The sequence below is a fragment of the Pteropus medius genome, unplaced genomic scaffold, assembly GCF_902729225.1.
Source record: "Pteropus medius unplaced genomic scaffold, Ma_sr-lr_union100, whole genome shotgun sequence".
NCBI classification, from domain to species: Eukaryota; Metazoa; Chordata; class Mammalia; order Chiroptera; family Pteropodidae; genus Pteropus; species Pteropus medius.
In genome coordinates, this window is record NW_024349798.1 from 14,150,463 (window position 1) to 14,164,517 (window position 14,055).

At 51.0% G+C, this 14,055-nt stretch overlaps 1 protein-coding gene across 5 annotated transcripts in view; it reads right to left on the reverse strand.

Moving 5' to 3' along the window:
• MYH11 (myosin heavy chain 11) overlaps positions 1–14,055 on the reverse strand; it is a 111,451-nt gene that overhangs the window by 41,857 nt on the left and 55,539 nt on the right. For 3 of the 5 annotated variants that reach the window (XM_039885416.1, XM_039885418.1, XM_039885415.1), the window contains 5 exons: positions 8,747–8,849; positions 7,124–7,144; positions 4,833–4,925; positions 2,428–2,491; positions 667–765 (listed from right to left, as the gene is read on the reverse strand). In XM_039885416.1, coding sequence (XP_039741350.1) covers positions 667–765; positions 2,428–2,491; positions 4,833–4,925; positions 7,124–7,144; positions 8,747–8,849 — 380 coding nt within the window. The remainder of the gene's footprint in view (positions 1–666; positions 766–2,427; positions 2,492–4,832; positions 4,926–7,123; positions 7,145–8,746; positions 8,850–14,055) is intronic. The other 2 variants (XM_039885417.1, XM_039885419.1) reach the window with 1 other exon arrangement.

Here is a 14,055-nt window from a genome sequence, read left to right on the forward strand (position 1 = left end):
CAACGGAGGTCAGCAAACTAAGGCACACGGCCTATTTTTGTAAATAAAACTGTACTGTTTGTAATACAGCTATGCCCATTGGCTTGTGTATTGCCTATGCCTGCTTTTTGCGTTACGCACAATGGCAGAGCCGAGTAGTGACAGAAATATGTGGCCTGCAAAAGCCTAAAAGATTTCCTATCTAGCCCTTTACAGAAAGTTTGTTGACCCCTGCCACACAAAGGTCACTTCAAAGTCACTCTTAAACAAAGATAATGAAAAGTGCTTAGTTCCACTTGCCCTGCAAACTCCGTATAAAACAGTATCTTATACACTTGCAAGTTTTATAAAGTGGCAAATACAGCAATTGTCTTTTTCCCTTCCTGGAAGACACCAACTATGTCTGACTGAACTGACGCCTTCCAATCTAATTGGACCTGATTCGTTAATTATCTAATGCCTAATGGGACTCGACGTCACATCGTAGGTGCTCAGTAAATGAGAAGGACTGAACAAAAGCACACTCAGCCACTGAAAGGAGATGAGGAATAACGCATCTGCCACCCAGAGATATCATTCTTTCCCTGAGAATCTCAGACTCTGTTTTAATGGCTAGTCGACTAACCTTGGATGATGATGAAAGGGAGAGCTGAAACCTCCCAACACTCACCCTTGCTAGTCACTTACTTTTCATCTTATCCTTGGCTCCGGCAATCAGATAGTAAAAGATGTGGAACGTCCTCTCGTCCCTGGCTTGGCGAATCGCCCGTGACTTTTCTAGCAGATCTGGTTTGGGAGGAGTTAAGAATTCTGCGGATACCATGGGTGTTCCCCTTGTAGAAATTCGACCTTTCTCCCCAATCCCAGTCACGCCAGCTGCTGGAGGGGACATCGCCAGGAGCTGGGAGAGGCTTTCTGGAGAGTTCTAAGAAGACTTAGAGATGGGGCCGAGTCAAGCCGTTAGATACTATAAAGAATTACCCTCTCTATGATGTAGTAATCCCTGTGCTAAGTGTTTGACACGCATGGTCTCACTTAAGCCTCACAAACTATCCCAGGAAGTGAGTGCGAATATTATTTACAATTTCAATATAGGGAAACTGAGGCTGGGGTGGGGGTGGGGAAATCACTTTCCAAGAGCACACAGTTAGGAAGGGGCAAAGCCAAGTGGCTGTGGTGGCCAAAACACCCCAGCCAAGGGGCTGAGCTTCACAGAGCTGGGTGCCAGCCATGGCTGGCAGAGTGACCTTGACCCAGCCGACTAGCCTTGGGAGAGAGACTGTAAACAGGCCCTGCTCATTAATCTAAGGAGAGTTGTTCTGCCAGGGGCGGGGGCGTGGAGACCATGGTAGGGGACGGCACATGGGTGGCTGGGCTGTTGTACCAGGTGGAATGATGAGATTATAAATTAGCCTCTCGTGGGCTCTAAACAAAAGGTTAACTGACAGTTAAGCATCAAAGCCACGTATAGGAGGCTCACTTTGGGCCAAGGACCAAGGCAGGGGCCATGCACATCATTTCTTAAATGCACACTGAAGTCTGGCTCCTCACGTAGGTGCCATTATCATTCCCACTTTACAGGCGGCAAAACTGAGGCTCGGAAAGGGTAAGCGAGTTGCTAGCACGGCAGAGCCGAGACCTGGACTCAGACCTGTGCCACTCCGAGGTCCGCCCTCTCATTCAGGGCACCGAAACGCCACTGCAGCGCTCCCCTGGGTCCTGCCAAGCCAAGCAAATGCTCCGCAGGCAGCTGCGAAAGCACAGTGCCCCTGAGCCTCACAGAGGCGCCTGTGACACTTCTATGCTGACCGGTCACGGAACCCTAGACTTGGTTCCCGAGCCCATAAATTTCTCACTCAGCTCCGCTTCGCCATCCAGATGCTCAGGAGATGCTCTACGTGTCCTTGGCAGCATGGCCACTCCTGTGGGAAAGTTCTCTTTACACCGATTTCCTATCTGCGGGCTGGAGCTAGTTACAGACCAGCCACCCAAGGAGGACAAGGGGTCCTGGGTTTGGCTGTCTCGATAAGGGTGGAGTAACGATCACACCACAGCCAGGACTCAGCCAGCTCCTACTCTGTCCCTGGCATGGTTCTAAGTGAAATAATTATGGGAATTAATTCACTTTATTCTCCCAATACCTCTGTGAGGCAGGCATTATTATCATCTCCATTTCACTGATGAGGCACAGAGAGGTTAAGTAAGTGGCCCAAAGCCTCTCAGGGAGAGGGCAACCCAGGATCAAACACAGGCTTTTTGAGGTTCAAACACGGAACCACCACAGTGCAACGCCTGCTGTTAAGGGGGATGACTCAGGGAAGGTTTGTTTGGGAAGGCCAAGAGCCTGGGGGAGAGGGGCAGTTCCTGGGCCTTTCTTGGGCCCCCTCGGGCTCCAGGCAGGAGGTTGGCTATGGGGGAGTCATGCGGCCCAGGCTCAGCAAAGGATACACGTCTCGATGTTGGCTCCCACGATGTAACCGGTGACATCAAAATTGATGCGGATGAACTTGCCCTGCCAAGAGGAAAACACAGGTCATGGTCGGTTCCCAAGCCTCAGCCCTTCACTCCCTTCCTGCAGGCAAGAGGACAGGGAGATGTCAGGGAGCATTCAGGGCGAAACACCCACACACTCGGAGTCTCACAGGCCAGCCTGTCAGAAGGGACCGCATCTGCCAAGCTGGAGCAGGGAGGCTATGTAGGCAGGTCCCGGCCATGCCCTGGGCCTTGGGGCTCATCAGATCTCTCATTAGAGAGGATATGCCCAATTGGCCAGCCCTCCACCTCGGCTGAACCACAGAACCAAGGGCTGCCAGGTCCTGCCTCTGGCAGCACTGGCCCTTTTCCTCCTGTCAACAGATGACAAAGGACGGCAGCCTTCCCCTCCCCCCGCCCACGATGAGGTGCATGCTGGGAGGAGTTCACCTGTGTTGACACAACCCCCAAGGCTTGCTCAGGCCTTGACACAACTCTCACACCTTCCCCATCAGGAAGTCAGACAGTAGGATGACCACAGGCATTGCAACGGAGAACCTGCTGGCCCTGGGGGCCATCCCTCACTCTCCCTCCCGGAAGGCATGGGCACCGGTGAGCAGAGGACATTTTTAGGGGTTAACTTTGAATGTGCTCTCATTTGTGACATGCGAGAAACTTTGCAGGGGGTTGGGACACGCAAGGGCAGTGCTTCTCGGCATAGGTAGCACATCCTCCGGGAGGATTTTGGAAATTTGGGCAAGTGGCTGATTGGGGTGTCACATGATGGCAGAGGTCGCTCCTCTTGGTGGACAGGGGCCCAAGATGCTAGGCGTCCTGCAATGGCCAAGAGAGTACCAGACACCAAGCAGTGTCCACATCCCCTGTGACTTTCCAATGTCCCATCTGACGCTCACGGAAGTGAAGAACCTGCCAGTGATTAGCTCTGTAACCTTGTTTTAGGTAAAAACACACAAAATGTTATTCTAACATAAGAATGCCACAACTGTGTAACTCCAGAGCAAACTGTCCTTTGGTTCAGAGCTTTCCCAAGAGCATGACATCATCTTGGAAAATCCCATCCTATGGCATCAGTCCCCAGACAACCGCCCTGCGTTAGTTTGTATTTGCAGCTGTCACGGTCCCAGTGATTCTGGATGTAAACATAAGTGTCTATTTCATTGTGTCCTCTTATGTGGTCTGGCCTGAGTACTCATCTGCTAGAATGCACATTTTAGTTATGAATGGTTTTATATCTCCTTCATTTTACAGTTAGGGTATCATGCTGATTTGTCTTCATCTGATGCGTGTGGTTAAGTGATGTTATCTATGATTCTAATTTCGGGAAAAGAAAGGGGACATTGCATAATTACATTATAAAAAGGGGTCTTAGGGTGACAGGGCCATGGACCACCATGTGACATGGGGATACTGAGCAGAGCAGCTCTAAGGGGCAGAGCAAGGTTTTCACAAAGAGTGTTTGTTCCACAGGGTCCTATCCGGTAAGCGACGGCTCGGAGGGGCCCCCACAAATCAGCAGAGATCCCCTCGTTACCGGAACGCAGACCAGGCTTTCCTCAGGACTCCCTCTCAGACATCTTTCTGACTCTCCTCGCAGGGCCACAAAGTAATTTCTGTCCAGGTGCCATGGACCACCCACTTTCAAGGTTCTCCTGCCCCATGAGGCTCCAGTGAGAAAGGGGGGGGCCCTTGGAGCCTGGCAAAGCATGCGTGCGGAGGTGGCATCTCCTGCCTCGCTGGCTGTCAGCTCCCCAATCAAACCACAAGCTTCACGAAGGCTGGAACCACATCTGAATTGCTCCCCGTAATCCTGTGAGCCCAGTTCAGTGTCTGGTGGACAGGAGGTGCTTCATAAAAATTAACTGAGAAAATGGGGGGAAAAATAAGACAGCAGTGTGCGTAAAAATGCCTGCCAGAATGGTTATACGCAGTAGGTGCTTCATAAATATTTGCTGAAGGATATATGTGCCTGGTACACGGTAGGTACTCAATTCTCGTTTTGCTGAATAAATGAGTGAGTATTGGATATCAGTGTCTGGCACCTACTAGGTGCTCAGAAATAGTCACTGAATCAATTATGAATGTCAAATGCCTAACAGGGTGCCTAGTACACAGCCGATTCTTCTCAATGACTATTTGTTGAATGACTAATGAATGAAGGAAGGAAGGAATGAGGGGCAGGAGCCCTTGCAAGGTTGTAAGGCCAAGACAGGACAGAAAACACAGAACGAATGTGATGTACACCCCTATCCCTTCCAGCTCAGACTCCCCCTGCAAACGCGCCCTCTGCTCTCAGGCAGGAAATGACACCGTGGGAGGGACCTGAGCCTTGTCCAGAAAATCCACATGGCTTTGCTACTTACGAATCGTGAGGAGTTGTCGTTCTTGACAGTTTTGGCGTTGCCAAAAGCCTCCAGAATCGGGTTTGCTTGTAGAAGCTGCTTTTCCAGCTCGCCCTAAAATTCATTCGCATCTAGTTATTGGGGAAAGAGACCCAGCTCCTGACAACTCTGCCCTAGACCGAGGCGGTCCCAAAACTCAACTCCCGGGTCCCCTCCATCCTATCTCCTGCCCCTCAGAGACCCCAACGTTAACATCCAGGTTTACTTGAGGATTTTGGAAGGGAAGCAACCGGCTGAGCTCTCTGGAAACTAGGACCTCTGTTTCCCAGGAAGGCCGCTTCTCCCTAGACAGGGCCTGCTCGTTTATGCAGCATCACTGCCACTCGGACCTTCCGCACAGCGCAACACCGGGGACATCACCTACATCGCAGTGAATGGCGCTCCAGGGAGTGGAGCCGTGTGCAACCTGCCCTACTGTGCACGGCAGGCCTGTCGCTGCTCATGTGCAACAAGCAGCCATCCTCAAGCTAAACCACTACGATCTTTCTCCTGATGGTTTTTAGCTGCAATTTTTCTTCTCTCAGGACTAGTTTTCTGAAGCCTGTTATGGAAGACAAGTAGGGAAAGTGCAAAACCTACCAGGAATACTTTTAACCAACTGCAGAACAAAGCTTCGAAGCAGGCTGCCTGAGCTCCATTCATCAGGTTAAATGCAGCCGAGACCGTACACAGCCCACTGGCCCCCTCTGAGGGAGCCTCTGTGCACAAACGCGGTCATGTGATTAATCGTGGCAGGAAAGGGCCAACGAGGTAAGTCATGCCGGGAAAGCAACGAGCTGCTCTTTGCCTCGCACCAGAAACCATGGCGGCTGCAGACCGGCCGGCCTCCCTGTCCAAGCTCTTGCTCCGGGCCTCCCTGGGAAGTGGTGGATTCTGAGGGTTTCCTCCTCGATCTCCATGCTGAAGTCCCTGTCCTTTTCAGGGCAGCAGGGCTGGGCTTAAAAGAACTTGGGGAAGGTTCTACGGTGGGGGGGAAAGGAAACACATAGCTTTCTTCCTGCCCCTCTGTACAGCAGGAGGGCACCGAGCAGCTACCTGCCCCTAAAGGGACAAAACAGGAAGCTGCTATTTAATTTTGTATTTATTTATTCACATGCCCTCCTCCTTTGCAGCTTCCAAAGAAGATGAGACCAAAGTGTCACCTCCAGGAAAATCCAGCTGCAACTGGAATCCCCTGTGACTGGGGCTCATGGACACTTCGAGGAGAGCGGTGGGCTCTCCTTGGCTAGAGGGAAGTCTGGAGAGATCATCTCTCACCACGAACGTGGGTCCCAATGTCCCCTGAAAAAGCTTCCTTTGCTAGAGTGGGAATTCTGGCTGGCGGGCCCAAAAGGTCCTTCTTGGGAGAGCTTTCTACATGGGGAGCTGGTCCAAACGGCTCATTTTATGGGTGATGAGATTGTGACCCAGAGAAATTAAGTCACTTAGGCGAGGTCACACAGAAGCAGATCTCAACTAGAATCCCCATTCTCCTTCTGATCCGCCCATGACACTGCCACCCATGACAGGGCCTAACTGAGATGGACTGATCCTAGTACATGCTAGGGCCCCGAAGGTCTCTTCCAGGCTGGAACCCATCTGCCAGCCCCACAAGCTCTGCGTTAGAGTTTACACAGGCAAAGGTCCGAGCAGGGCCCGGGTGTGTGTCGCATAGCCGGGGCCTTACCGTGCCACCAAAGCTAGTGCATCGCAAACCCCAAGACTCCTGTCTCTGGAGCCTTAGGTCAAGCAACCAGCATGCAGAGAGAGACACGCACTGCACACACATGCATGAAGACACACCGGTGCGCGGGGGGCAGGGTTCAGGGGAGAAAGACAGGGATGACAGCAGGGAAGAGGGAGGGGGGCATGCCACGGCAGTGCCATTAACTGACTGTCAATCAAGCCAGGGAAGCTCTAGGGTTGGACAGTCCTAAAACACTCAACCTGATGGGACAGACGTCTCTAGGACGCGTTGGTGGGGAGGTGAAGAGACTCATTTTGAGCTGGGAAAATTCACTCCAGGCTGGAGGATGACCTTGGGGACTCCAATGGGAGTCTGGCAGGTGGTAAACGCACCCCCACACCCCGTGCTGACACCGGACACCCACAGGGACAGCATTTCGGTTCATTTGTAGGTTCGGGTTGTGAAACTCGGGATCGTAGCCCATTCTACCATTAGCTATGGGGCTCAGGGGGTGCGACAGGACCATGCAGATCTAAATCCACTCCGTGCGCCCGTACACACCAGGAAAACACTCTCAGTTACTCACGTAGGCAAGAGATGGGCCTTGCTGCGGTTGAACAATACAGTATAAAACAGACGTCAGTGTTATTTCAATCACACACATGTCAGGGTCCGGAGAACACATGATTTCAGCCCCCCCGAGGCAGCCAGCATTCCCCAGGATAACGAGGACAGCAGCGGCTTCGCTTAGATTCTGTTTCTTTCTGTTTCGCTCACTCCTACTTCCAATTTCTTAGAGACCCAGACATTTCAAAGGTGTCCGTGGCTGCGGGACGTGGTGGGAAAGTTCAGACCCTATCAGGTGAGCACCTGTCTGAACTGTGTTTACTACAGGTGCGGGGGGAAAAGCGTCTGGTACGTAGTAGGCACTAGACAAAGATCAGTCATTACCGTTTCTTATTTTTACTGTTCTCAGGAGAGGAACAACAGTGGGAAGCAGAGGTTAACTGGCACGCCAGCCCTGGGGCTCTCTCTTCCTGCACACCGTGCCAGAGACAGGTTAGAAACGCAGGACCCTGGGTTTTCTGCATTCGTTTGAGGGAGGAAGCTTCCCACAGCTGAAGCTGGTGCCCACCCCAGGTCTCTGAGGACATCCAGACAAGCTGGTCTCTGTGGCTGCTCCAGAGTCACCTCTGAGTGCCAGAAGCAAGATGTGGAATGGCAGGAACCGGTGACACCCAACCTATCTTCAGGCCGCCATTCTGCCACCTCCCCAGCCCCAGCCCTGCAGACAGAGGCACCAGCAAGTCCTTCAAGCAGCCCCACTGTTTGTCCCCTCCTCTGGGACAGATGAGGCGGGGCTAAGATGGAGGATAGACCCAAGAAGGGATCATTCTAGAAGCCTGCTTTTCCTTTCCTTCCAAGCCCTCAATCAAAACGTGTCATGGCGGGGTGCCCTGTATGATTATTTGATGACTCTCTCTCTTTCCCACGTGTCTGGAAACTGGGTGGCTGGAATGACAGCATCTCTGGGACTCACTATTGGACTTCATCCTAGCAGTGCCTGGCACGCAGCAGATGCTCGGTCAAAGGTAGCAGCCTGAAGCCTACATACTGAGTGACACCAATATTCTCATCCCCTGGGGCCCCGGTCGGAGGGACACATGCAGAAATGACGACGTACCACACTCTAGGGAGTTCACAGAGATTCATTTACAGCAATAGTCCTCAATCAGGGTGACCGCACCCCCCAGAGAACTCCTGGCCATGTCCAGAGACATGTTTAGTTGTCAGAACTGGGAGGAAGGGTGCTACCAGCAACTAGTCGGGGGAGGCCAGGGGTGTTGCTAAACACTCTACAGTGCACAGGATGGCCCCGCAGCAGAGAATCATCCGGGCCAGATGGCAACGGTGCCACTATTAAGAAGCCCTAATGTAGAGTGAGAACCCTCAGTGTGATGGGGGGACCCATCCCATTTCATGAAACAGGACCCCTCAGACAAGGATCCCGGCCGAGGCGAGGAATGGTCCAGACCCACACAGGTCCCCAAGGTGGAAAAAGACCCCTGTGTGTGTTGCCGTGGGGAGGGGACAGTTGACCCGAGCCCACATTCTTACAAGGCTGAGTCCTGGCCCCCACCGCGGTCAGGCCACAAGCCCAGAGACTTGCCCGCCAAGGCACGGCCCCTGACCAGGCCCTGCCACTCACCGTGATGCTCGTGTCCTTCTTGCCCTTGTGGGAGGAGGCCACCACGGCCAGGTACTGGATGACTTTCTTAGTGTTCTCCGTTTTCCCGGCTCCAGACTCGCCTCTGCAAGACACGGGGACAGTGACCCACCAGCAATCACTCTGCACAGTGTTCTGTGGTTCCTTTTGCCAGATGGGGAAACTGAGGGGAGGTGGCTTGCCCAAGGTCACACCCCGGGTAGAGGACAGGCGGGACCTCCAACCCTAGTCCAGCATTGCGATGTGCCCCTCCTGAGAGGAGGTGAGAAAGGATTCGGATGAAAAGAGTGAGAGAGAAACACCTGAGTTTCCCTGCCTAGGTCCAAACTTAGGTTTACTTGGATTTTTCTTTTAAGTAGCCTGTAGTTTAGAGCAGTTTTAGGTTCACAGAACAACTGAGTGGAAAGTACACAGAGTTCCACATACCCCTGCATCCCGCTCATGCACAGCCTCCAATTATCAACATTCCCCTCCGCCCCCAGAGGGGTATGTTTGTCACAATCAGTGAACCTACACTGACACGCACACCGTTATTCCTCAAAGTCTGTAGTTGCCATCGGGGTTCACTCTTGCTGGGTTTGAACAAATATATAATGACAAGTATCCACTGTTATATCATTCAGAATGGTTTTACTGCAAATTATCTACTTTTAAAGGTATCAATCAGTAGCTCTGTTAGGGATGGAAAAATTAGGCAAGAGGCAGCTTTCCAGAAAGAACATAAGTATCTCCCTTTACCTTCTGGAGAGCTGCACTCTGATTGTCAGGTGGCTAATGATCTCAGTTGAGTAGCAAAGGATAAACCTGGTTGAAGTAATTTATGCTATAGTGTAAATGACTGATAGGTTTAGATCAGCAGGGCAATGTCTGTCTTATCAAAACAGTACTCCTAGAATACAAGGGTCTATTTTTCACCGAGATGACCTTCTTGAGCCCACTGTCTCTCTTGGCCACCAGAGATTGTCGTCGTGGGACTGTTTCATGCAAGAATTCCAGGCCTTGACCCCGACTCCCACCATTCCCAATGAGAGGGAAGGACAGGGCCTCAGCCTAAACTCCCCTTCCTTCTCGTCATCTTCCCTCATTTTCTTTTTTTGTTTTTGGTGTTTCCTTTCTTTGCTAGGCTCTCTCATTTTCTGAGCTCACTGAATATTCTGAAATGCAAGCGATAATTTTTTTTTAAGCCTGGAAAAGAATTTGTCCACCCCGAGGTCGGCTCTAGGTTCTCCATGCTGAATCGGTGCTGGTGTGGTCCCTGCTCTTCTTCCTAATTAGGAAATAAAGAAATTAATTTGCTCTGCCAAGGGCCCATTAACAACTTTGCTCGTGGTTTGAAAAGAGAGAAAGAAAAAAAGAAAGAAAGAAAGAAACATGTGCCTTTAATTGCTGGACCCAATTCTAAAGGCCCCATATTCCAGGAACAAGTGTCTGATCGCTAAGAACAAAGAAATGTCTCACACCGGGGTCAGCACTGTCCTCTCTCTTCCCATTGGACTTTATGCCCAATGGCCACATTATTCCACGTGGCCTTGGAGGCACTTTGTAAAATGGGAACCATGGAGACATAATCTCCATTTTCTTAAGGGGTAAAACTAAGTTCAAACCAAAAAATAATTTTTTTAAAAAAAATTTTAAGGAGAGAATAGAACTTCGCAGGGGTGAGGATTAGAGGCCATATGCTAGTTATTTCACACGCGTTTTCTCCTTTACCTCCCTCTCCCCAATCCTGACGGGAGGGCATGTAACTTCCATGTTATTACAGAAGAGGAACGCTCACCCAGAGTGGGTAAGCAACTTGCCTGAGGTCACACAGCAAGGCCAGGGCACGGTCAGAGTGGAAAATCAGGTCTCTGATTGTAACGTGATCAGGACTCTCCTACATTTTAACGAGTTGTTCCATGACACACAGGCCCCATCCTCTAAGAACTTGCTTTCGAGGGCCAGAGAAAGGGAAGGGGGAAAGGAATCGATATTTGTTGAAAGACTCCTATGCGCTAGATCACGACATGCTGGACCACGGCTGCCCACCCCCGCTTTCCCGCCTGATCTCCTCATTTTCCACCTTTGCCTCCAGCCTCTCCCATGCCCTCCCTTCTACAACAAAGACACCAGCATGGCCATGACAGGGGCCCTGGCCTTCCACCTTGCAGGAGAGGAGAAGTGGGGTATGAACTCTGGGAATCTGCTTCTCTTGATGTGGGCTGCTTGGCTCAACAGTCTCCAAGTTCTATTAATAAAAATAAATCATCCTGGGAGGTCTGCCAAAGAAAACATCCCAGGCTCCAGGCTCATGGGCGTCTGAAGATTGATGTGCTCAGGGCTGCTTCAGAAATATTAATCTTTGCTCTTCTGACCTCTGAACTCTGAGGGTGAAGATGCCTTGCTGGTGTGAGCACCCTACAAACCTCCATCCTGTTTCTTAGGGGACTTGGTTCCCAGCTCCCTCTTCCTGCGGGAGGACCTGGACTCATGACCACATATGGCCTCCTGGCCTTGTAATTAACCATCCCTCTGCCCCAAGTCCTTCGAATGAGTCCAGCCCCAGTGCTGGAAGATGCTACCCCATGGCTGCTCGACCCCTCAGCCCCAACAGAGTCCGCCTCATGGGTGCGTGACTTGTGCAGTCCCACAGGGGTCACCCTGAGGAGGGCCCTGTGCTTGAGTTAATGCTCTTGTTGCCAACTACAAATTCTTAAATTTTGGACAAAGGGCTCTGCATCTTCATTTTACTTAACTTCATGAATCAGGTAGCTGGTCCTGGCTCCCAGGGTTGATCTTCATTTCCAATTTCAGCCTGTGGTCTGTCCTTGGTAGCAAAGCCAAACTGGCTCTGAATGTCAGAGCTGTTGAGTCCCTGGTCCTCACTGAGTCCCACCCTGCAGGTGGCAAGGTCTGGCGTTTGCGCTGTCTAACTCCTACACGCACTGCAAAGCCTCTGTTGAGCACTGCCTCTATTCTGAACGCCGCCTCCAGCTCCTCCAGGAAGAAGTGACACCTCCTGCTCCTGCAGCATCGCTGGGCCGACTAGCATGACGGCTTTGGGACCTGACTGCCTGAGTTCAAATCCCTGCTCCGCCAGTTACTTGTGTGACCCCGGGCAAGTCATTAACTTCCATGCCTCAGTTTCCTTATCTATAAGATGCATATAGTAAAAGCACTTATGTGACTGTTGTAAGGATTAAATGAGTGAATATGTATATAACATTTAGAATAAAGCCAAGTACACAAAAATGCTTGCTACTATTACTTTTATAACATTTTTTCTTAATGCTTATATATTCTGCTTATATCATTATCTTCAATATTCACACCACCATTAAAATATAAATCATATATTTCCATGGTTTAAGCCAGGAGTCAGCCAAACCATTTCTGTAAAGGGCCAGGTAGTAAATATAGGCCTTGTGGGTCATACATCTGTCCCAAATACTCAGCTCTGTAGCATGAAAGCAAATGTGTAAACAAATGGGCATGGTTATAAAGTCCCAATAAAACTTCATTTTCAAAAAAAAAAGAGACAGGGGCTACGTGTGGCCCACTGGCCAGTTTGCTGACCCCTGACTGCGGTCTTCCAGTGCTTTCCTGTCCATTTAAGATTAAAGTTCAAACTCCTCCCCAGGACCTAGAAGACCCTGCCCTTTCTGCCCGCTGCTTTCTGACTTCAGGTCCCCACCGCCCTCCTCTTTTAATCCAGCCCCTCGCACACCCTCCTCGAACACGCTGCTCTCTCTCACCCTGGGCCCCTCCACGTACTAGCCCCTCATCCAGAGCCTCTGATTCGTTCACGCTGGATGAACTACATGCCGGACCAAATAAAAGGCATGTCAAAAAATTATATTCCTTCGATTTTCAATTTCTTGACTGCATAATCACCTGCAGCGAACTGGCTGATCTTGACCACTGATTAATTCTAAAAGCTTATACCCTGCTATCAACTCGTAGATCCTCAGCCACTTTGGCTGATTCTAGCAATGGCCAAAATAAAATTTAATAGCAAGAGCTAAGCTGTTGGTGGTTCGGGGGTGACTGGATGCACTTTCAGATAAAAGTTGGTTAGTTTGGGCATTTCCCTTATCAGAATGCCCGATGCCTACTCATTGAGCATTGGCTATGTGCAGGGCAGCATGCCAGGGGATGGGGAGACAGTCCCCATCCGCGATGAGCACCTACGACGAGCTTACATTCCAAGAGAGGGAGACAGACAATACCCAAGGAAATAAATAAATAATCCAGATCATTTGAGGCGGTGTTATTGCTACATCAGGGTGATGGGATTGGAAGGGCTGAGATGAGGGGGCAGCTGTCGATGGCAGCACTTACGAGTGAAAGGGACCCAAATGCTCCTACTGCCCATCACTTCACTTCCTCAGCCAGGAAAGTTGGCTAATAATCTGAGGTCCCTGGTCCCAGCGTGGGCTCACTCCCAGGAGCCAAGACCAGGGGCCCTTTCATCAACCCCTGCAGCAATGAGGTAACCTCAGAAGTCCTTCTGACACAGGGCCTGCACTGGAGGGCCAGCAATCGGGGGGGATGAGCCAGATACTCTCACTGCAAAATGTGTGTCAGGACCTCTAGGGCCCTCCGGCCCTCCAGCCCTCCCCCACATCATGTTTCTCACCCCTCTGAGCCCCCACGTGGGCTGTTGGCCGCAGAGGCGCTGCCCTTCAGCTCCTTTCCTCTGCTGGAGGAGGCTCTACTCCCTGACACCCTCAGAGCCCCATCTGCCAAGCCTTCTCTCCACCCCAGAGCAGACGGGCATGCACAGCTCAGATTCGGCCATTCCTTCAGCGTCCCCTGTGTAGATGGCCTGAGACAGTGTGTCTATCCCTGCCAGCTTGCTGGTTGGCCCAGCTGCCTCACAAACACCCAAGACACTAGATATAAACATAGCTATCCCCAGCTCCACCCTAGGCCACCGAGTTCAAAGTCTCTGGGGGTGATGCTGGACTATCAGACTCTTGAACCATTTGGGGACAGAGGTCCCACACCAGGGGTACATGGTTAAGAAAAATGTATCACCTGAACAGTAAAGTAACCGTTTTCACAGGTTATTCCATCTTTACTTGGGATAACGCCGCAGAAGAAAATTGAAGTTAAAACCCTGGCAGACACGGCCTTAACCAGGCAATGAAGGTTAGCATCGCCAGTGACAGGTCACGCTAATATTACGTGGACGTCAAGTGAATATCATGTGCCCCTGAAATGTGATGAAGAATGTGCTTTACCGCTGTGCTATTCCTCTCCAAAACACATAACCCTGTCTAATGACAAGAATGAGCTCGGTTTGGGAC